General features: G+C 42.5%; 1 protein-coding gene across 1 annotated transcript in view; it reads right to left on the reverse strand.

Annotated features, from left to right (window-relative positions):
* grip2b (glutamate receptor interacting protein 2b) overlaps nt 1-16,190 on the reverse strand; it is a 290,071-nt gene extending 273,881 nt beyond the window's left edge. The window contains exon 1 of the mRNA XM_080890400.1: nt 16,025-16,190. Coding sequence (XP_080746526.1) covers nt 16,025-16,079 — 55 coding nt within the window. The 5' untranslated portion in view covers nt 16,080-16,190. The remainder of the gene's footprint in view (nt 1-16,024) is intronic.
* Between the last annotated feature and the right edge of the window lie 7,407 nt (nt 16,191-23,597).

The following is a 23,597-nucleotide window of genomic DNA, read 5'->3' on the forward strand; positions in this document are numbered from 1 at the left end:
TCACTGAACCCCTCTTTAGTGAAAAATTTTTTTCTTTTTTTCTTTTTTTCAAATTCAAGACATAGATATGTTTTTTACTGGTGCACAAAATGAGCTGTGCATGTCATGGCGGAGGCTCTGCCGAACCCCTGAGACCAACTCATCGAACCCCTAGGGTTCGATTGAACCCAGGTTAAGAACCACTGCATTAATTAGACTGTAATGTAATGTGCACAGAATTCCCAAAGAAGGAACCTATAGTCTGTATCTTTCAATAGCATTACTGTAAAGAAACATTAGAAAGTCAATGGAAGGTGACATGTTTTCAAAGCACGGTCCACACATGAAGGTGAGTGTACTCATCATAGGCAAACATTCTGAAGTATCTCAATGTAATCTGGCTGTTAGGGTCGCTTCAGCTTTGGCTTGGACACCACAGTATCAGAGAGACAAAGCCAGTCTTGGTCCAGGGAGTGAAGTGCCTTTCCATAAAAGATGGTATAAAAGTAGCATCTTTGGAAGCAAAGGATCCAAAGTTCTTGGAAAGATTATAGTAGTTAAATACTGTACTAGTTCACAGCTGCATCAGATCAAACATTGTTTTTATATTTTTGTTTGTTTTAGCTTCTGCAATATCTAACTTCAAATAACCTATGTTTATATTTTCCCCAAAAAGAGTCATCCTGTGGGTGTGAGTGAAAAAAGACGTTTTTTTTTCTGATCATAAAAGAAGTAAGTAGTGTGACCTTGTTATAACTAGGGATGGGTATCATTTAGGTTTTATCCGATACCAGTACCAAACCGGTACATTGAAACGGTGCCGGTGCTTAAACGGTGCTCGAACCGGTACTTAAAGAATGAAGAACACACACTTTGTACAAAAACTTCTCATGTTTAGCTGTTTTTTTGTAAAAAGATAACAATGTTAGCCTTTTCTGCAGCTATAGGGCATATATGGTATCACTCTTGGCAGGAAGTAATGGGAAAACACAAACTTTGTCCAAAAACCTCTCATGTTGAGCTGTTTTCCCACTTTTTCTTTGGTCATTTTAGCTTTTTTGGCCAGGGTGAAGGGAGTATCTGCCATCAAACAAGAAGACAGCCTAATGTAACTACGACGGTGTTTGCTAGTTCACCTTACATGCATTAATGTAATAACGTGGTTAGCCTGCTCAACGTAAATTACACACGAACAACATTAAGCTACTCACGCAGAGAAGAACGGCTGCTGCTGCCATCATCATCCATCATCATTTCTGCTACACTGGCAGGGCTAGGGGCCAGGACTCTACTCTTCGGGTTTTTGGGGGATGTTGCTAACTCCGGGTCGGATAACAGGCACCACACCCGCAGTAGATGCACTCGGTGTGAGGACTCGCAGCAAGCTATCAAATACGGTGCATTTCTCAGCTTTTAAAAAAATGCTATGCGTCACCAGGTGTTTCATCAGATTCGAAGAGTTACCTCCTTTGCACAGTATCACCTTAAAGCACTTTTTGCAGGCTGCTGAGTTTGCATCTTTTGCTGTGAAGTACAGCCAGACTTTTGACAGCTTCGCCTTGGACATTTTTAATCTGTAGCTCTGCTCTAAAAGAACGTACGTACTTGGGCCCGCCTACTACGCTTGCAAAGGTAAAATGATTGGCTAGAATCCAAAGTGTATGACATCTCAGTAAAAAAAAAGCACCGAAATGTGCGCTGCTTTTCGGTCTGGTTACTACCGTTTATGTCAGAATCGGTGCCATCATGGCACCGGATACCGGTACCCATTCCTAGTTATAACTTAAAATTATTTTCTAATTATCTTTTCTAATTAACTAAATACTTTCTGTTTGTAAAACGTAACTACATTATAACCACAATAGTGACAAATCAGATAACCATATAAGAGTCACAATAGTCGAAAGAATACGTGCTACTCAAATATGTAAATAAATAAAAAGATGGACTTGGGTTAAAGGATTGATGATTTCAGTTTCAAATGACCATTTTGTCCTCAAACAATTACAGACAATGTTGTTGTTTCTTGGCACTATATGAATCAAACTGAATTGAAAAATTGCACTGAACTGATTTAAGTGTTCCTTTTTTATCAGTATACTTATTCCCATCTGCACACATTTACATTTTGCGGGATCTACCAAGGAGATGCTCTGTCCCCACTGCTGTTCTGCATAGGCCTGAACCCCCTCAGTGAGATCATTAACAAGACTGACTACGGAACGGAGCAGTTGTCAGCCACCTCCTGTACATGGATGACATCAAGCTGTATGCCAAGAGTGAACGAGACATCGATTCACTGATCCACACTACCAGGCTATACAGCAATGACATTGGAATGTCGTTCGGACTGGAGAAGTGTAGTCGGATGGTAACAAAGAGAGGGAAGGTAGTCAGAACTGAGGGGATTGAACTACCAGAAGGCAACATTGCAGACATAGAGGACAGTTACAAGTACCTGGGGATCCCGCAGGCGAATGGGAACAATGAAGAGGCCGCTAGAAAAGCTGCAACCACCAAGTACCTGCAGAGGGTCAGGCAAGTCCTGAGGAGTCAGCTGAATGGTAAGAACAAGATCCGGGCCATCAACACGTACGCCCTGCCCGTGATCAGGTACCCTGCTGGGGTAATAGGCTGGCCAAAGGAGGAGATAGAAGCCACTGACATAAAGACAAGAAAGCTCCTCACCATGCATGGAGGGTTTCACCCCAAGTCCAGCACCCTGAGGCTGTACGCTAAGCGGAAGGAAGGGGGCCGGGGACTGGTGAGTGTCAGCACCACAGTCCAGGATGAGACAACGAACATCCAAGAATACATTGGGAAGATGGCCCCAACTGACCGAGTGCTCAGTGAATACCTCAGGCAGCAGAAACCCAAGAAAGAGGAGGGAGACGAGGAACCATCATGGAAGGACAGGCCCCTGCACGGTATGTACCACCGGCAGATAGAGGAGGTGGCTGATATCCAGAAATCCTACCAGTGGCTGGACAAAGCTGGACTGAAAGACAGCACAGAGGCACTAATCATGGCAGCACAAGAACAAGCTCTGAGTACAAGATCCATAGAGGCTGGGGTCTATCACACCAGGCAAGACCCCAGGTGCAGGCTGTGTAAAGATGCCCCAGAGACAATCCAGCACATAACAGCAGGGTGCAAGATGCTAGCAGGCAAGGCATACATGGAATGCCATAACCAAGTGGCCGGCATAGTGTACAGGAACATCTGTGCTGAGTATAACCTGGAAGTCCCTAGGTCAAAATGGGAGATACCCCCAAGGGTGGTGGAGAATGACCGAGCTAAGATCCTGTGGGACTTCCAGATACAGACGGACAAAATGGTGGTGGCTAACCAACCGGACATAGTGGTGGTAGACAAACAGAAGAAGACGGCCGTAGTGATCGATGTAGCGGTTCCGAATGACAGCAATATCAGGAAGAAGGAACACGAGAAGCTGGAGAAATACCAAGGGCTCAGAGAAGAGCTCGAGAGGATGTGGAGGGTGAAGGTAACGGTGGTCCCCGTGGTAATCGGAGCACTAGGTGCGGTGACTCCCAAGCTAGGCGAGTGGCTCCAGCAGATCCCGGGAACAACATCGGAGATCTCTGTCCAGAAGAGCGCAGTCCTGGGGACAGCTAAGATACTGCGCAGGACCCTCAAGCTCCCAGGCCTCTGGTAGAGGACCCGAGCTTGAAGGATAAACCGCCCGCAGGGACGTGCTGGGTGTTTACTTATATATATATATATATATATATATATATATATATATATATATATATATATATATATAACACCCAGCACTTATATATATATATATATATATATATATATATATATATATAACACCCAGCACGCCCCTGCGGGCGGTTTATCCTTCAAGCTCGGGTCCTCTACCAGAGGCCTGGGAGCTTGAGGGTCCTGCGCAGTATCTTAGCTGTTCCCAGGACTGCGCTCTTCTGGACAGAGATCTCCGATGTTGTTCCCGGGATCTGCTGGAGCCACTCGCCTAGCTTGGGAGTCACCGCACCTAGTGCTCCGATTACCACGGGGACCACCGTTACCTTCACCCTCCACATCCTCTCGAGCTCTTCTCTGAGCCCTTGGTATTTCTCCAGCTTCTCGTGTTCCTTCTTCCTGATATTGCTGTCATTCGGAACCGCTACATCGATCACTACGGCCATCTTCTTCTGTTTGTCTACCACCACTATGTCCGGTTGGTTAGCCACCACCATTTTGTCCGTCTGTATCTGGAAGTCCCACAGGATCTTAGCTCGGTCATTCTCCACCACCCTTGGGGGCATCTCCCATTTTGACCTCGGGACTTCCAGGTTATACTCGGCACAGATGTTCCTGTACACTATGCCGGCCACTTGGTTATGGCGTTCCATGTATGCCTTGCCTGCTAGCATCTTGCACCCTGCTGTTATGTGCTGGATTGTCTCTGGGGCATCTTTACACAGCCTGCACCTGGGGTCTTGCCTGGTGTGATAGACCCCAGCCTCTATGGATCTTGTGCTCAGAGCTTGTTCTTGTGCTGCCATGATTAGTGCCTCTGTGCTGTCTTTCAGTCCAGCTTTGTCCAGCCACTGGTAGGATTTCTGGATATCAGCCACCTCCTCTATCTGCCGGTGGTACATACCGTGCAGGGGCCTGTCCTTCCATGATGGTTCCTCGTCTCCCTCCTCTTTCTTGGGTTTCTGCTGCCTGAGGTATTCACTGAGCACTCGGTCAGTTGGGGCCATCTTCCTAATGTATTCTTGGATGTTCGTTGTCTCATCCTGGACTGTGGTGCTGACACTCACCAGTCCCCGGCCCCCTTCCTTCCGCTTAGCGTACAGCCTCAGGGTGCTGGATTTGGGGTGAAACCCTCCATGCATGGTAAGGAGCTTTCTTGTCTTTATGTCAGTGGCTTCTATCTCCTCCTTTGGCCAGCCTATTACCCCAGCAGGGTACCTGATCACGGGCAGGGCGTACGTGTTGATGGCCCGGATCTTGTTCTTACCATTCAGCTGACTCCTCAGGACTTGCCTGACCCTCTGCAGGTACTTGGTGGTTGCAGCCTTTCTAGCGGCCTCTTCATGGTTCCCATTCGCCTGTGGGATCCCCAGGTACTTGTAACTGTCCTCTATGTCTGCAATGTTGCCTTCTGGTAGTTCAATCCCCTCAGTTCTGACTACCTTCCCTCTCTTTGTTACCATCCGACTACACTTCTCCAGTCCGAACGACATTCCAATGTCATTGCTGTATAGCCTGGTAGTGTGGATCAGTGAATCGATGTCTCGTTCACTCTTGGCATACAGCTTGATGTCATCCATGTACAGGAGGTGGCTGACAACTGCTCCGTTCTGTAGTCGGTATCCGTAGCCAGTCTTGTTAATGATCTCACTGAGGGGGTTCAGGCCTATGCAGAACAGCAGTGGGGACAGAGCATCTCCTTGGTAGATCCCGCACTTGATGGTGACTTGTGCTATGGGCTTGGAGTTGGCCTCTAGTGTTGTACGCCACATCCCCATTGAGTTCCTGATGAAGGCTCTTAGGGTCCCATTGATCTTGTACAATTCTAGGCATTCCAGTATCCAGCTGTGGGGCATTGAGTCATAGGCCTTCTTGTAATCAATCCAGGCAGTGCACAGGTTGGTCAGTCTGGTCTTGCAGTCTCGGCTGATTGTTCTGTCTACCAGTAGCTGGTGTTTTGCGCCTCTGGTATTCTTGCCAATTCCTTTCTGTGTCCCGCTCATGTATTGACCCATGTGCCTGTTCATCTTAGCCGATATGATGCCTGACAGGAGCTTCCATGTAGTACTGAGGCAGGTTATTGGTCGGTAGTTGGAGGGGACCGGTCCCTTCTTGGGGTCCTTGGGGATCAGGACCGTCCGGCCTTCAGTTAGCCATTCCGGGTGTCTCTCGTTAACTAGCAGCTGGTTCATTTGTGCTGCCAGACGCTCGTGGAGTGCAGTCAGCTTCTTCAGCCAGTAGGCGTGAACCATGTCGGGCCCTGGTGCTGTCCAACTCTTCATACTGGAGACCCTTTCTTGGATATCTGCCACTGTGATGGTTACTGGACCCTGTTCAGGGAGGTCGCTGTGGTCAGCCCTCAGATCCTCTAGCCACTGAGCATTGCCGTTATGGGTTGCATCCTTCTCCCATATGCTCTTCCAGTATTGCTCCGTCTCCAGCCTTGGTGGTGCTGTTCTCTTATTGTTCCCTTGCCACTGAGAGTACACCTTTGCTGGTTCTGTGGAGAACAGCTGGTTTATTCTCCTGCCTTCTATCTCTCTGGTGTACCTCCTCAAGCGGCTGGCCAAGGCTGTGAGTCTTTGCTTGGCAGTTTCCAAGGCCTCAGGTATGGACAGCTTGCTGTATTTCTTAGGCACCTTATTTGTCGCACCTTTCTGCAACTCCGTTAGTTGGCTAACCTCCCTCCGTGCTACTTTGATCTTGCCCTCTAGCCTCCTTCTCCATGGAGGGTACTGCCCCTTGTCGCTGTTCAACTTGTAGCCAAGCATCTCACTGATCACTGTTGCCGTATTGTAGATCAGCTTGTTAGTGTCGGTAATCGTGGTTGTAGGTATTGCCCGTAGTGCTGCATTAACATCATCTAGCAGACCTTCTGAGGGAACTTCACGTAATCTTGGTAACCGGCTACGGGGGATCCAGGTTTCAAGCTTGGCCACTTTTTCTTTGGTCATTTTAGCCTTTTTAGCCAGGGTGAAGGGAGTATCTGCCATCAAACAAGAGGACAGCCGCATGTAGCTATGATGATGTTTGCTAGTTCACCTTACATGCATTAATGTAATAACGTGGTTAGCCTACTCAACGTAAATTAGCTACTCACGCAGAGAAGAACGGCTGCTGCCACCATCATCCGTCATCATTTCTGCTACACTGGCAGGGCTAGGGGCCAGGACTCTCCTCTTCGTGTTTTTGGGGGATGTTGCATAACAGGCAACCCACCCGCAGTAGATGTGCTCGGTGTGAGGTCTCGCAGCAAGCTATCAAATATGGCGCATTTCTGGGCTTTTAAAAAAAACGCTATGCGTCGCCAGGTGTTTCATCGGATTTGAGGTGTTACCTCCTTTGACAGTATCACAGTATCAGCTTAAAGCACTTGTTGCTGCTGAGTTTGCATATTTTGCTATGAAGTACAGCCAGACTTTTGACCGCTTCGCCTTGGATATTTTTAATCTGTAGCTCTGCTCTAACAGAACGTACGTACCTGGCCCCGCCTATTATCCTCGGAAACGTAAAATGATTGGCTAGAATCTAAAGTGTATCACAGTTCAGGAAAAAAAAGCACCGAAATAAAGCACCGAAATGTGCGCTGCTTTTCGGTCTGGTTACTACCGTTTATGTCAGAACCGGTGCCATCATGGCACCGGACACCGGTACCCATCCCTACTTGTCCCCACAGCAAATAGATTTTCTAAATAGATTTTATTGTTGCAAGAGTGCAAGATTTTATTGATAATGATTGATTATTGGTGCAAGAGTTAATACAGTTTAATTCTATACATTCTTCAAATGTATAGAACAGGGGTGGGGAACTCCAGGCCTCAAGGGCCGGTGACCTGCAGGTTTTAGATGTGTCCTTGATCCAACATAGCTGATTTAAATGGCTAAATGACCTCCTCAACATGTCTTGAAGTTCTGCAGAGGCCTGGTAATGAACTAATCATTTGATTCAGGTGTGTTGACCCATGGTGATATCTAATACCTGCAGGGCACTGGCAGGGCTGGACTGGGACAAAAAATCGGGCCGGGCATTTTGACTAGAGACCGGCAACCATTATTATAGGAAAAGCCATAAAGCCTTTGAATGAAAACAAACGCTGTTGTGACAGTGATGTACACTGTCTTGTTGGTATATGTATGATGTCTATAGATTTTATAAAAACTGGTTGTAAGATTCAGATAATTACTTATTAAAAGCGAGATATTTTAAATGAGAATAAGAAAGAAAAGTATTTCTTTGTGCCCCCCTTTCCCTGTTGATGCCCTACCTGGCCCCCTGGCAAAACTTTGCTAGACCCGCCCCTGCACAGTTACCAGCTGTCAGCTACTTAGAAAAGGATCCTGGTGTTATTTGTCTCTCAGAAACAGTTCATAACTTCCCTTCAACTCATTCATGTCACCTGAAAGGTAAACCTGTTTCTCCATCACCTGTTCAGCTCTGATGATTCAGTAAGGACATCTCCTGGTTTCATCTTCATGTTTCCCTCTCAACAGATAACCAAACCAATATCATGACCAGCAGCTTTTACAGCTGTGGCTCCAGCAAACATCAGCTGATACTAGAAATTAATAAATAAATAAATTCTAACAACAGCTCATCAAGCTTAAACGTGCTGCTGTTGTATAGCGCGACATCCGCTGGTTTCTTCTTTTGGGCGCAAAGTGGGCGATAAACAAACAAGAGAGAAAAGTCAATCAACTGATCATTGATCAGTTTCATGATTGAAGTATAGCAACAGGAGAGAGAGGGGGAGAGAATGAGAGAAGAAGAGGCACCTGTGCAGCATAAAGACACAGAACAACTCCAGCTTTGTGTCTTTTTCCATTCTAGCTGAAGTATGGGACAAACTGTGTTCATTCTCAGCTCAATACGAAACGCGTGATATTTTCTCTGAATACGGAACGATTCTGTTTTTTACGGGACAGTTGGCAATTCTACTAACTAACCTTATGAATAAAGTTCACTATCAGTAACATCAAAGCACCCACCCAGAAGTATAGAAACTCTGTCATGCTAGCTAGTACGCAGTAGTTATTTTTACACATCGTCCAGCATCTGGCCAATCCACCACCTTTCATTGTTTATACTGTTACAAAAAAAACAAAAAAACAACCATCGGCCCATAAAAACGAATAATCACCATCAGCCCGGTATGCCCGATGGCCAGTCCAGCTCTGGGCACCGGCCCTTGAGGCCTGGAGTTCCCATACCGTATGTATATATATATATATATATAATGTTCTTCCTCTATACCCCCCCCCCCCCCCCCCCCCCCCCCAATTTTTGCACATGTCGAGGAGCGTGTCAGGCTACATTTCACTGTGTGTAATACTTGTATAACTATGCATGTGACAAATAAAGAACCTTGAACCTTGAACCACTGGTATAGAAAAATGCCAGTCTGTAATCTTTAACAACCATGATAAACAAACAACTCCAAGATATCTTCTCTTTTTATTCTCAAATGCACTTTTCTGTTGCCTTGTCTTGTATTTTGTGTCTGTTATGGTACATGATTTTAAAGAACAAGCACAATAATTTTCATCTATATCTTTGACATAATGTACAGATGAAACAGCGTTCTTCCTTTGTCTGCATGCTATCCTCAGTGTTGGGAAGGTTACTTTTAAAATGTACTCAATGAGAGTAACGTATTCTGAATACTTTGGATTACTTAATATATTATCATACTTTTTTACAACTACATAAATGAACTATTGCTGTGTGATTTATTACTATTACTGAAGGTTATTCGCCATACCATTTTTAATCTTAATATAAAATGAGTAACAGTAGGGTGGACATTAGGTAAAGCTGCACTTTTTCCAGCAATCTCGTATTGAAAACTATTCTGCACGTATATAAAATGAACCATAGTAAAGGGACCTCTGGCTAATACGTCGGGCTCGTGTCGGGCTCGTAACCGAAAACTAGCTTTACTTTGTAGTCTGGGTCAACTTTGCTAGCGAGAGACAGAGAGAGGCGTTGAAAGACTGCTCCATTGGAACTTATTGTTTCGGAGTGTGGGATTATAATACTATCTTATGCCATGTTATACCCCTAATTAAAGATTGTGAAATTATTATGTAGTTTTAGTTTGTAGTATTCTCCTGAATTAGAAGAAGGTGATAACTATTACAGTTATTAAACTGATTTGTATTACATTAGACTGCTGATTCAGTGTGAATGAATGATATTGTTTATGATGCATTATACTGCTGAGTTATAAGAAATACTGTTTTCAGAGAGTCAGGACCTTGCTTTTTCTGATAGTAGAGGAGAAAGAGAGCACATTCCACAGGAGACTTCACCCCCACCGTATGTTGAAGGCAGACAAAATATGGAGCCAAGGCTATAAGTCAGGCTCGCTAGGAGAATGTGAATGTTTAGGTTTTTACGACTAGGTGGGGGCCACTAGAGGCTATAAGAGTTTGAGTAATCCTACACCAGTTTGAGATTTGCTGTGACCCTCTGCATGCATGTCTCCCCATCCGGATGGTTTATGCTCATAAAGTGTTGAATTGTATGGAATAAAAGATTGTTGATTGAGCATTTATATACCGAGTATTGTCCTTCCTTCAGCCCAAAGATAGAAAGAATTGGGAGAATTTAACAGGAGGAAAACACGAACACAGTGTACAGTCGAGTCTTAATAGCTTACTTACAACTGGGCTCGTCAGGCACTCTTTTTGGCTGAAGTGGTTATTATTATATTTACATGCTTCCAGCTCCCGTTTCTGCTTGGTGACAACTCGTACTTTACTACTCTCCTTTTTCTCCCATTCTCCCTGCAGCATGGACTACACTGTCCATGAGGCTACATTCTTTAGGGGTATGCCTGTAACACTCTGCCTATTGCCTTCATATTAAATCAAATATTTCTTCACGTCATTTTGAGACGCGAGATTGAGACACAGACATTAGAGCCTCTTAATGCGTGTTGTGTTTGGGTTTCCACCGGCGTGAAATTACAAAAAATAGAGAGGGCATAGCCTAACATATGAAACAGGAAAATACCGCCATGTAATCCATTTATTTCAACAAAGTAACTGTATTCTGAATACCACCTTTTTAAATGGTAACTGTAGCGGAATACAGTTACTCATAGTTTGTATTTTAACTACGTAACGGCGGTACATGTATTCCATTACTCCCCAACGCTGGCTATCCTGTCACTGAGCACTTGTTACAATGGGTGAATAGTTATAAGGTCTTAATAAACAGGCTTAAGTGTTCAGTGATGGACATATAACATGTATGTATGTCAATTACTGAAGGTACCACAGTTGCGCAAATGCAGAATTAGGGTTTCTATTCAGTTCAAACCTACAAAGGTGAATTTATATAGGCGCCTGGATGAGAAACAATGTCCCCCTTTAACCCAGTGGAAAACAGCCAAAATGAAAATGTGGACTAATAAAAGGTAAAAGAAAGAGTTCAGCAACAAGTAGCTACTAGTGTTGAGGGCGACCGTGGCTCAGGGGGTTGGGAAGCGTATCTGTAACCGGAAGGTCGCCGGTTCGATTCCCAGGCTCTCTGTCCTGGTCGTTGTGTTCTTGGGCAAGACACTTTACCTTACTGCCTTCTGGTGAGGGGCCGATGGCGCGATATGGCAGCCTCGCTTCTGTCAGTCTGCCACAGGGCAGCTGTGGCTACAACTGTAGCTTGCCTCCACCAGTGTGTGAATGTGAGAGTGAATGAATAATGGAATTGTAAAGCGCTTTGGGTGCCTTGAAAAGCGCTATATAAATCCAATCCATTATTATTGATAATTACATTTCTATCAGCATACAGATGAATTATCTTATGAAGCAAAACAGTTGAATCACAAATCATGCTACATTAGCCATCTACAATTTCCAGTTAGCAATTAAGTAGTTACCCTATTATCAAATGTTCAGCTGTTTGAAGCGTCATGTAGTATTAAGTGCTGTTACATCTGTCAAAATTAAATAAATAAATAAATGAAAGTTATAATTAAATGCAAAAAATAAAGCAAAAAAACTTAAGCCTTACTCTGAACCATTAGATTTGTGGTGGGTACTACTTTTTTCCCCCATCTATAGTTTCATTTGGTAATTTCTACCAATATCTATAAATAAACATGCATGTCCATAATGTTAAGTGTTACTAGCACTTTCAGTGTCCATAGTGTACCATCTGACACATGCCAGTCTTTTTTTCCCTTATCTATCTCCTCCTCTTACATCCTGAGCTCCTTCTTTGCATGCCCCCTCAACTCCCCACCCATCAGTGATAACACAACTTAGCCTTATTAAAAGGCTTTTTGGGAGGTTGGAGCTCAATCACCAGCTCACAGTTTATTACACATTCACACACACAGTGGCAGGCTTGCTCTCCACTAACCAGCACATTATTTGATCTTTTAGTCTCCTGATGAATGGGATCTCTTCCTTCAAACGATAAGCACTAGAAACCAGCCCTCTATCTTTCTCCTTGATGCTCTCCTCTGTTTTTATCCATTTCTTTCTTACAACATTCTCTGTCAGGTCTCTCTCTCTGTCTCTCTCTCTCTCTCTTTCTCTCTCTCCCTCTCTGACTCTCCTTTCATTTGGCTCTTTGTACCTTTCCTTCTCTTTGAGTCCTTCCCTCCATCTTTCATGCAGATCACAATTGCCATTATTATTTGAACCCTTAAATTTCTCCCCATCTCTGGCATGATGGATGGGTGTTGCATGCACAAACACTGCCCCCCTCTTTTCTCTCTACGGCACACACAAAAACACACACTCATACATGCTGACAGGCTTGCTTATCCATAATCTGTCCTTCTGCAGGGGAATGAGATGTTTTGATCAAACAGTTGTTACATGGTGGTGGGGAAGCTACTTATAAATGCATTACACAGTGGTCATTTCCTTTTAACTGCACAAAACACATGCACTCACACTCTTAAACCCACACAATGCAACACAATGGTTTATCCGAAAAAAGAAGTTACTGACTCCTTTCTATTTTTCCAACAACGCTTCTTGAACGTGAAGGGACTTATTTCAGTATAAATAAGTATAAATGCCTGTGAGACTTTTAATAGTTTTTATGCAGCCTGCTGATTTGAAATGATCATTAGTGAAACTGAAATATACATAAAAACATAAATGCGGCTGACAGCGGAAAATGACCTGACTGCTGAACCCTCTTGGATATGCCAGTTAATGTGAGCAAATGGTGATTTCTATGCATTCTAGCCCATGTTATTGATTCAGAAATTGCATACAGATTGTTTATGTACTGGAAAATACTACCATAGCAACACTTTCTGTCATCAGTCTCAGTAATGTAAACTCACTCTCATGTTCAAAAACCAGCTTCAGATGATGTGAGCTTTGCACTATGGCACATTGTCCTTCTGGAAACATTCATCGGGAAATGGGTATAAAGGGGTGGAGATGGTCATCAGCAATGTTCAGGTAGGCTGTATGGGTTAAACCAGCGGTTCCCAAACTTATTTTGCTAGGCCCCCCTTTGTTTTACAAGAAAAATGTTCAATGTGGGCGCCCCGTGCTAGCAGTGTCCAAGCGGGGTTTTTTTCCCTTTTCACCCCCCCCACCCCTGCAATGACCCTGCCCCCCCCCCCCCCTCCAGGGGGTGGGCCCCACACTTTGGGAACCTCTGGGTTAAACAATGCTAAGGGGTCCAAAGTATGCAAAACAAAATCCCCTACACCATTAGACCACCTCCACCAGCCTGTACCATTGATACATGAAAAGGTGGATTCATACTTTTATGTTTAGGTTTTATATGTATGTCAAATTCTGACCCAACCAGTCACATTGTCACACCAGAAATTAAACCCATGCAAGTTGCAATCTCAGTTTCCTGTTCAGGAGTGGCACCTGGTGCAGCCCTTCTGCTTTAAGGCTCAGCAAGTCATTCATTCAGAGATGCTCTTCTGCATACCTTGATCATGACAAGATGTTTTGTTTTGTTTTTCTTGTTAGCGTTACTTTCTTTTCTTTGCTCAAAGTTGTCTGGCCATTCTCTCCTGACCTCTGGCATCAACAAAGCATTTTTGTCTAGAGAACTGCCGCTCAAAAATACTGTCTCTTTTTCAGATGATTCTCTGTAAACCCTAGAGATGGTTGTGTGGGAAAATCCCAACAGATCAGCAGTTTCTGAAATACTTAGACCAGCTCCGTCTGACACCCTCAAAGTCACTTAAATTCCCTTTCTTCCCCCATTCTGTTTGAACTTCAGCACATCTTCTTGTCTGTTCAGGCCTACAGCTTTGTATGCATCTCTGAAAGACGACCTGATTGTGGCATATTTTACTTGTGTCCTGTTTGGACTATATCTTTGAAAGTGTTAATGTTATTTTGCCTTTTTGATATCTGCCCTTTATCAAGTAGATTTTTACCTGGCACATTTTGTCAACCCCCATATCTCATTCCCTCCCTCTAATATAACAAAATAAAATAAAACATTGAAGGCTGGTACAATAAGGGGCCTCAAACAGCCATTCATAGATCCATAAGGCACTTATCAATGAACAACAGTGTCACCAGCATACTAATGTAAAAGCTGCATCTCCTGCCCAATAAACACTAAGAGCACACAGCATTCTTCCACTATCTCCCTCCGTCCCTTGCACTTCTCTTTCACACACATCATAAACAAACACCGTCTTGCTCTGTGTTGCCCCATATTTCTTTTTCCTCACACTAATCTTGAAAAAACTCCACCTTTTTTCACTTGGTCTCTGTCTCACACCCATACAGTAAATAAAACCTTACACCCAACACAAACATAGGCACATACACACAAACTCTGGCATCTGTCCTGCCCATAAATTCTCACTTAGCTGTCCACTACCTCTCTTTCTTGCACTCACAAGTATGGGTTAAGTAAACAAGTAGAGGAGTCTCAAGAAAGCAAAAACAAAAAACACGTGTGCGAGGTTAGATGGTACATGGTCTGCTAGCACTCTTTAGGCACTTGCACACTTTCTGCAACTGTGATAGAATACATTAATGTCACTGTTCCATTAAAGGGATCAGACACAAAAATGTCTTCTGTGATTGCTAAACATGTAATCTTGAAAAAAAAAAAAAGAGCTAAGCAGACCACTACAAGAGCCTTAACTTTTTGTAAACTGGTTTTCAAAAAAGACCACATTAATAAAGTTGGCTTACAGTTTTTAAATTCACCCCAAAGATGCTGGATGTTTTCCAATTTTTTATGAACCTGACTTCAGGCAAGGGGGGATTTCTCATGTTGACACAAGAAACAGCCTGTTTAAAGTTAGAAGCTCCCTGGTGCTTAAAATTCGACTTTATGCTGCAGATTACTTTTTATTGGGAAAGATAAAACCATGAGGTCACACACATACAACTGACCATCCTGTTATGCACACACACCAGCATACGTACACGCACACACACACACACACACACACACACACACACACACACACACACACACACACACACAATATAATGGTATGTAACACTGAATTTTAATCCAAGTCAAATATGTGTCTTATTTAAAATAATACGCTAACAATATTAGCGTGTGTGTGTGTGTGTCTGTAAACACAAAAATGCCCAGAAAAGGGATGCAGAACATCTTTCTCTCTCTCTCTCATTCCACTGTCAGCACCATTCTGTCTCTATGTCACATGCAACATATACTTTCTCATCTGCGCGCATTCACTTCTTAGCTACATCACGCACGTGCACATTCTAGCTGACCAACATCATCACTGTCTGCCTTCTCCTGTGTTCATGCTGCAGGACCAGCACACTGCCTCTATGTGTTTGCGTGTCTGTGGGTCTCTCTCACTCGATTTCCCTCTATCTCTCTCTCACACACACATAAATGCGCACTAACACGCGCCCTGACCTGCCAGCATCAGTAGCCTCGCGCAATGTCTGCTGAAACGGCGGAACAAACCCGTGGTGACACGTGTGCGCACAGCGCGCAGCTCTAGCAGCCCGAGCGTATCCATGCACACACACACGCGCACACACAGTTAGTGAAGCTGCAGGTGCTTCTCAATCAACCCACAAAACGCAAACAACGCAACACACACACACACACACACACACACACACACACACACACACACACACACACACACACACACACACACACACACACTTCCAGTGATCCAGAAAAATCAGAGCACATGAAGCAGAAATCATAAAGATTCAAAGTGTCTCCAGAACCCAACTGCTCATATTTCAGCCCCAATTTAAACAGCAGGAAATCGTGCTGCCCGTGCGCAAACACACACACGCCCGCGCACTTGCTAGTGCAAACACACGCACACAGCAATTTGTTTTGTCTTCCTACCTTCCTCGTGCATCCGCTGCAGACAGAAAGTAAGGTTCCGCCGCCAACCCGGCATGGTGATGAGGAAGAGAGGTCTGGATAATGAAGAGGATGATGGTGATAATAATGAAGAGGAATGATGATGGGGGCAGTAGATCCTGTCCGGTGGAGGTGAGGGCAAGCAGTTAAGAGCAGCCACTGGCAATGTAGCGCTTTCCTCTTCCTTCTTGTTCTCTTCCCCCTTTCCTCTTCTTCTCCTACTTTCTCCTCTTATGTTTTCCCTCTTGTCTGACTGCCTGTAAACGGCGAGTAGCTGCAGCTCTCCCCGCAACGACCCCTCTGACAGTCCGTGTGACAGTCGGTCCCGCTGCGGCACCAGTGGTCTTTCTCTCTCTCTCTCTCTCTCTCATTCACTCTCACTCGGTTAATAGACTCCATTCACTCATCGCTTTAGTTCTTTCCTTATCTACTCCAAATGTGTCCTTGCTGTCTCCCCCTTTCTTTAATTTCACTGCCATCCTCTTTCTTGTTTCTCTCTTACTTGTTACTTTTCATATCAAAGGTTTGTATTTCCCCTCTTTGCTCACAAAGGAAAGAAAAAACATTTCCCCCTAGCAATTTACATAAAAGAAATAAATGAAATAATAAAATAGAAAAGTGGCTTTGATCACCATTTACCAAGTACTTTTTCAGTTTACATATACCAAAGCTGTACACTTTTATCTATATTGAGACTTTATGTATGTAAATACACATCTAAGCTCACACTGACCCTTAAAAGGAGCAGATGCTGATAGTTCAGTCATTAACTCATTCTGTGACTCCAAATTTTAAATGTTAAACCCATGTAAATGAAGCAATTCAGGAATAGGGAACATCATATAAGTGGATATAAAAGGCAGAGTTGAATTTCACACTCTATGCTCACGCAGTAGGTTTAAATTGTTGTAAATAGACTCAGGCTGAAATGGGGTGGAGCTACAGTATGCTGATAATTATGCGGATCTTCTGAGTTATTGTAAGGTTTTTTTGGCAACCATGGAGAGAAGTTGTGCTTCTCCTCTGCATCTGAATTTAAATCCCCTTCTCTACATGAAACAAGTATGTTCCATTTGCAAGACCATATGAATAAAACAAATTAGCAGCATTCTGACTCAGCAACTGCATTAATGTGGAAAAACAATAGCAGAACACAAATGCCTTTTCCGCTGCACTTAATTCTCTTCTCCTTTTAGTGAAAACGTCAAACTGCTGTTTACGGACTCCTGACATTTATGAAGTTCAAAAACATATAAATTGTAGAGAAAAACATTTTTGAAAACAAAATGAATTATGAAAACCATACATAGAAGAACAAATGCCTGATAAAAATCTAATTATCCCTCTCAGGCTCAAATTAAGTTTTTGTTGCTAATGCACAAAAGAATACCTGCAGTGGTACAGTGGGGCAAAAAAGTATTTAGTCAGCCACCGATTGTGCAAGTTCCCCCACTTAAAATGATGACAGAGGTCAGTAATTTGCACCAGAGGTACACTTCAACTGTGAGAGACAGAATGTGAAAAAAAAATCCATGAATTCACATGGTAGGATTTGTAAAGAATTTATTCGTAAATTAGGGTGGAAAATAAGTATTTGGTCACCTCAAACATGGAAAATCTCTGGCTCTCACAGACCTGTACCGTCTTCTGTAAGACGCTTTTCTGTCCCCCACTCGTTACCTGTATGAATGGCACCTGTTTGAACTCATCATCTGTATAAAAGACACCTGTCCACAGCCTCAAACAGTCAGACTCCAAACTCCGCCATGGCCAAGACCAAAGAGCTTTTGAAGGACACCAGGAAAAGTATTGTAGACCTGCACTGGGAAGAGTGAATCTACAATAGGCAAGCAGCTTGGTGTGAAAAAATCAACTGTGGGAGCAATCATCAGAAAATGGAAGACATACAAGACCACTGATAATCTCCCTCGATCTGGGGCTCCATGCAAGATCTCATCCCGTGGGGTCAAAATGATCATGAGAACGGTGAGCAAAGATCCCAGAACCACACGGGGGGACCTGGTGAATGACCTGCAGAGAGCTGGGACCAAAGTAACAAAGGTCACCATCAGTAACACACTACAACAGCAGGGAATCAAATCCCGCAGTGCCAGACGTGTTCCGCTGCTGAAGCCAGTGCATGTCCAGGCCCGTCTGAAGTTTGCCAGAGAGCACATGGATGATACAGCAGAGGATTGGGAGAATGTCATGTGGTCAGATGAAACCAAAGTAGAACTTTTTGGTATAAACTCAACTCGTCGTGTTTGGAGGACGAAGAATACTGAGTTGCATCCCAAGAACACCATACCTACTGTGAAGCATGGGGGTGGAAACATCATGCTATGGGGCTGTTTTTCTGCCAAGGGGACAGGACGACTGATCCGTGTTAAGGACAGAATGAATGGGGCCATGTATCGTGAGATTTTGAGCCAAAACCTCCTTCCAGCAGTGAGAACTTTGAAGATGAAACAAGGCTGGGTCTTCCAACATGATAATGATCCAAAACACACCGCCCGGGCAACAAAGGAGTGGCTCCGTAAGAAGCATTTGAAAGTCCTGGAGTGGCCTAGCTAGTCTCCAGACCTCAACCCCATAGAAAATCTGTGGCGGGAGTTGAAAGTCTGTTGCTCGGCGACAGCCCCAAAACATCACTGCTCTCGAGAAGATCTGCATGGAGGAATGGGCCAAAATACCAGCTACTGTGTGTGCAAACCTGGTAAAGACCTATAGTAAACGTTTGACCTCTGTTATTGCCAACAAAGGTTATTTTACAAAGTATTGAGTTGTATTTTTGTTATTGACCAAATACTTATTTTCCACCCTGATTTACGAATAAATTCTTTACAAATCCTACCATGTGGATTCATGGATTTTTTTTTCACATTCTGTCTCTCACAGTTGAAGTGTACCTCTGGTGCAAATTACTGACCTCCGTCATCATTTTAGGTGGGGGAACTTGCACAATCGGTGGCTGACTAAATACTTTTTTGCCCCACTGTACTTCTGAGTAAAAAAAACTTTTACTTGTTGCAAATCTGCAACGCCTGCCTTGAGAGGGTTAAGACCAAACTGTATAAGTTAAAAATTAGAATGACATTAATTCCAACATAACACATAACTACAGCTGACATTGTCTGCAAGTCATTGTGTAAAAGTGCCATCATGAGAAATAGCCAGGACAGTGGGTTATTATGTTCTTAAATGAACTCTGGGGTGTGGATTACATAAAGGGAACACTAAGTAAAGAAAAAACTGTCATCTGCATTAAATTGGTTCATTTTAAATGGGTTGTACTGGTCATTCCCAAATGAGCTCAACAGCAAATGTTTGCCAATACTGTTTCAAAAGTTTTTCATGCAGTTATAATGCATTAGCTTAATAACCCAAGTTTACACCACCACGTTGGTAGGCAAGATAGTAGAATTTCTAAAACCAGGAAACCATCAGTTTTGTTTTTCTAATAAAACAAAATAGGACTAATTAGAACTTTACTGGACTAAGTCATGTTTTATAATCTTGCTTTTGCTTTTTTCGGTTTTCATGTTTTCTTCCTTTTGTTTTTTGTAATGTCGATGTGTTTATCACATATTCTACTTTAAGAGATGCTGGTAGCCTTTGAGCAATGTAGCACAGCTTCTAAAACTTCCACAAAATCCCAATTCAAAAGCACAAGAGTTGTACTTCAGAATTTTATGGAATCTACAAACTGGCAAGCATCACTACGCAGCTACATCCCATTGTGACTGACCAGGCATGATGAGGTCAAAAAGTAAGCTCCATTTGATCTTCTTACTCAAGCTCTGTCACGCGTCTCTGTCTGTCAACTTTCACGTATACAAGCTAATGTGAATGCCTTTGATAGCTGTCCGAATCTGAGCGATTTTATTCTTTTTTGAATGATTTTTGTGTCTGGCCTCTATGTCCAACAGTCGAAGTTTAACAGAGTAGTTTAGGAACATATACAGTGTTCATCAGAGGAGAATTCTTCTACTTTTTTGGTGAGTGCTGTAACTAGTTGTTTTGTTGAGATTATACATCTGGTAATTTTGGGTAAATAAATTCCATAGTTAGCTGCTAATTTTGTAACATGTTTTCTCACTTTTCTGAATTGTACTCTATTGGGAATTCACGTATTTTGCATTTTATACTAAGTGATTCTGAGAGACAAAGATATTTGGTCACAAATTCAGGCTGACTCTACAAAAGTGCACACCACGTTTTTAGAGCAGCATTTGAAGGAGCATTTAGCATCAGCTGTTTGTTAATTATCTTGAGATATTACCTCTTGGTGGCACTGTAAACACACAACAAGCCAACAAATACAGAAATCGATATAAGTAACACAACAAAGCAACATCTGGTGATAAACATCAGGGAACACTAAACTCCATGCAAGCAGATATTCCTTTGGGGTTTCTATTTAACATGCTGCAAAGTCAGTGTCTTGGTATTTACAGTATTTTGCTAAATTATGATGTTAGAACTTTCATTTTCTATAACTCTACTGTCACTGTTTACTAAAGCAGTCCCAGTGGCACTTCAGTGTACATCAGTCTGACCATACACAAAAGGGTAGAACATTCGTTTCTCACTTTTTTGATGAAGATGTTCACCATTACAAACTGAACAACGAGCAAAACTGAATATGTGCTTTCAGTAGTTAAAATTGTGGTTTTATGAAATTTATTCTAAAATGTTAAATGACACAAACTGTCAAGCACAATATCAACCCCATATTGCATTTGTCCTTGAATGTATCACAGTGTCTCAAAGAAAAAGACATCACAACTCACTTCTGATATGACATCATGTACTTAATAGTTACAAAGAGCTGCAAGGTTGAGCTGGCAGTTTTGTTCCTGACTTTTTTTTTTAAATTTTATAACAATAACATATACTTGCAAGAAGGACTTAGATATGCAAACAGAATAACTTACCTTTCACCCTATGACACCTGGGATAGGCTCCATTGAAAATGATGTTACTTCTCTGCTTCTGTAAGGCAAGGATGAACAGGATTATCAATCCACAAAATCTGGCAGATGAAGGATAAACAGATCAAACTCAAATTGGCAAGAATTTACAAACCATGAAAGCTTTACATTGGTTACAACATTTGACTACAGACAGGCTAACAATCACCAGTCTATTATGGGTCAAAAGTCAATTAATAGAGTTTTATTCACAAGTTCATGTAAGTAAGTAAGTAAGTAAGTAAGAAAGACTGACCATATAGATGCAGTCTCAGAACTTTGGTTTGGTTTTCCTATGGATCACTTACATGTAGGCCTGTGTATTAAACTAGTTTTAAATTACCACTCTAGCAGAAGTTATGTTAAACAAATGTCATATTTTGACCCGTCACTCTTGCTAAACCTTCGTTATCTCTTTCTTCATCTTTTTTCACCTATTCTGACAGCAAGGCTTGCTTTCTTTCAGCAAGGAGAGTTTCCACAGTTTCACAGTCCAGCAGCGTGTAGCTCAGACTACACTTGTTACGGCCTGAAAAGGCCACTACTTACTGACTGGGATAAATTCTTGTACAATCAATGTGTCTGAAGAATGAGGTGATTTTTGAGTGTGCCTGAAACACAACGCTCAAAGTGAAAAGGACACTGTGGATTAAGCTGAGGGTTGTTTGGTGGAAGAGTGCGGCCTCTTGTGGTTAGTCAGTAGTGATGCAGTGCAATTTGTCCATCTGCAATACTGTGTAATGTAAGTGAAGTCACTGATCCATGTATTACCTGCTACACAAAGTGCTGACTTAATCAAATTAACAGAATGCACATGCGCACTCCCTAAAACAACTTCTCCTTGCCGCAGTGTTGACTCTCAACACATTTCCTACACATTCTCACCTACAGCTCAATCTCTCTCTGTTTCTCTAACTCTTAGATAACAATAGCCCAGCAGAGGATATGCCTTCACTTCCCTAATGACAGACTTTACAGAAAGGGCAGTTTTAAAGTGGGCACCTTTGCTGAGCAGTGCTTAAATGCCAACACACTCCCTGCTTTCTCTAACATACATAGATGATGTTATCTATGTTTAAAAGGAAAATTGAATAGGTTGGAATGTAAAACCAATAAGAACAGCAATTGGTCTAATAAGCCAATGTGTACAATGAAATAACCTGCTGACATAATACAGAAAATAAGGCATATAACAACAGTGAAGTTGATAATGTGCAGGTCAGCAGAACTTTTGACATTAACACAACTACAGCAGAGATGCAGTGTGGGCAAAATGTACAAAGCAGGATTAGGCTGGTTTGTGTAAATCACAGCTGCCATACTGTGATAAGGTGGAATAGTCCCGAAACGAAAAGAATAAAAATATTCTTTATTTTGGCAAGGCCTATCTACATGGATTGCAGGTTCTGAAGGTACTTTAAATCAGAAAGTCTATCATCTCTCATTATGGAAATCTGAAATCAATTGATTTACACCTAAGCAGGTTTTCTTTCCAGGGTTTTAATTTGCCTTTGCAAAGGGATCAAACAACAATTTAGAGCGCAGCAGCAGTCTGCGTGGGTTTAGACAAAGAATAATAACATGCACAGAATAATTTATTGACACAAGTTATCTACTTGGCGTGGTCACAGAGCAGAGTCAGAACATTCTGTGCAAAAGATAACTTGTACAGTTGAGCATATCTTGTATTAAAAGATCATATGGAGACAAAACATGATACTATAGAAGTTTCTTTTCAGTTAGGTCACCTTGGCACTGAGAAGAGCATAATCTTATCATTTTCCATTACTCTCCTCCTTTTTTGATCATTCATTGATCACACAAGTGCATTTACACATATGGCACAAACAACAGACGTAAAAATCTAGACAGGTTTATTCTAGGTCATTGCTGTGTGTCATACAGAAAGCATGTTGCTGTTTTTACGTGGAATAGGCATCGTAAGAATGTAACAATGGTTATGAGAAACAAAGTAGAGACAAAACATCAATAAATAGTATTGGAGTACTCTACTCCTGACTGGATTATAAGTAGGGACCCAGTCAGGAGTAGAGTACAATTCAGGCTATCACTCAGAATCAGGTGTGACTCACTGGAACCAACCGAGCTAACCGTCAATCAAGCTCAGATGAGATCCTCATTCTGCATCTTGTCTTTCATACATAGTGGTGTCTGCTTTTTTGCCAGACTTAGGTATGCATATATAAGACATATCAGGACATTAATCACTTAGTTCATCCATGACGCACACAGGTAAATCATTCTATCACACCTTGCTGCTCTGTCGCAATAAAGTCGTACCTAAACACACGTCATTCCTCACACACAACGACCAGATTTTGATACATCAAAAATGTTCAAGTGTGTGTGTGTGTTAGCTGCACATTTATGTTCTCACTCAAACAAACTTGTTATAGTAAAGCAAAGAGTTTGTAGTACTGTTTCTCAAAGTCCCCATCTTCTCCCATAGAGGTATAAAGAATAAGGGTACAATTGCTCTCAATGGGTGTGTGTGCATTTTGTAATTAGTTTGTCTAGCTATTTCTGTTTTAACTTTGCTGTTTTCAGTTAGTCTGTAAATG

The sequence above is a fragment of the Rhamphochromis sp. 'chilingali' genome (genome assembly GCF_963969265.1).
Source record: "Rhamphochromis sp. 'chilingali' genome assembly, chromosome: 9".
Lineage (NCBI taxonomy): Eukaryota > Metazoa > Chordata > Actinopteri > Cichliformes > Cichlidae > Rhamphochromis > Rhamphochromis sp. 'chilingali'.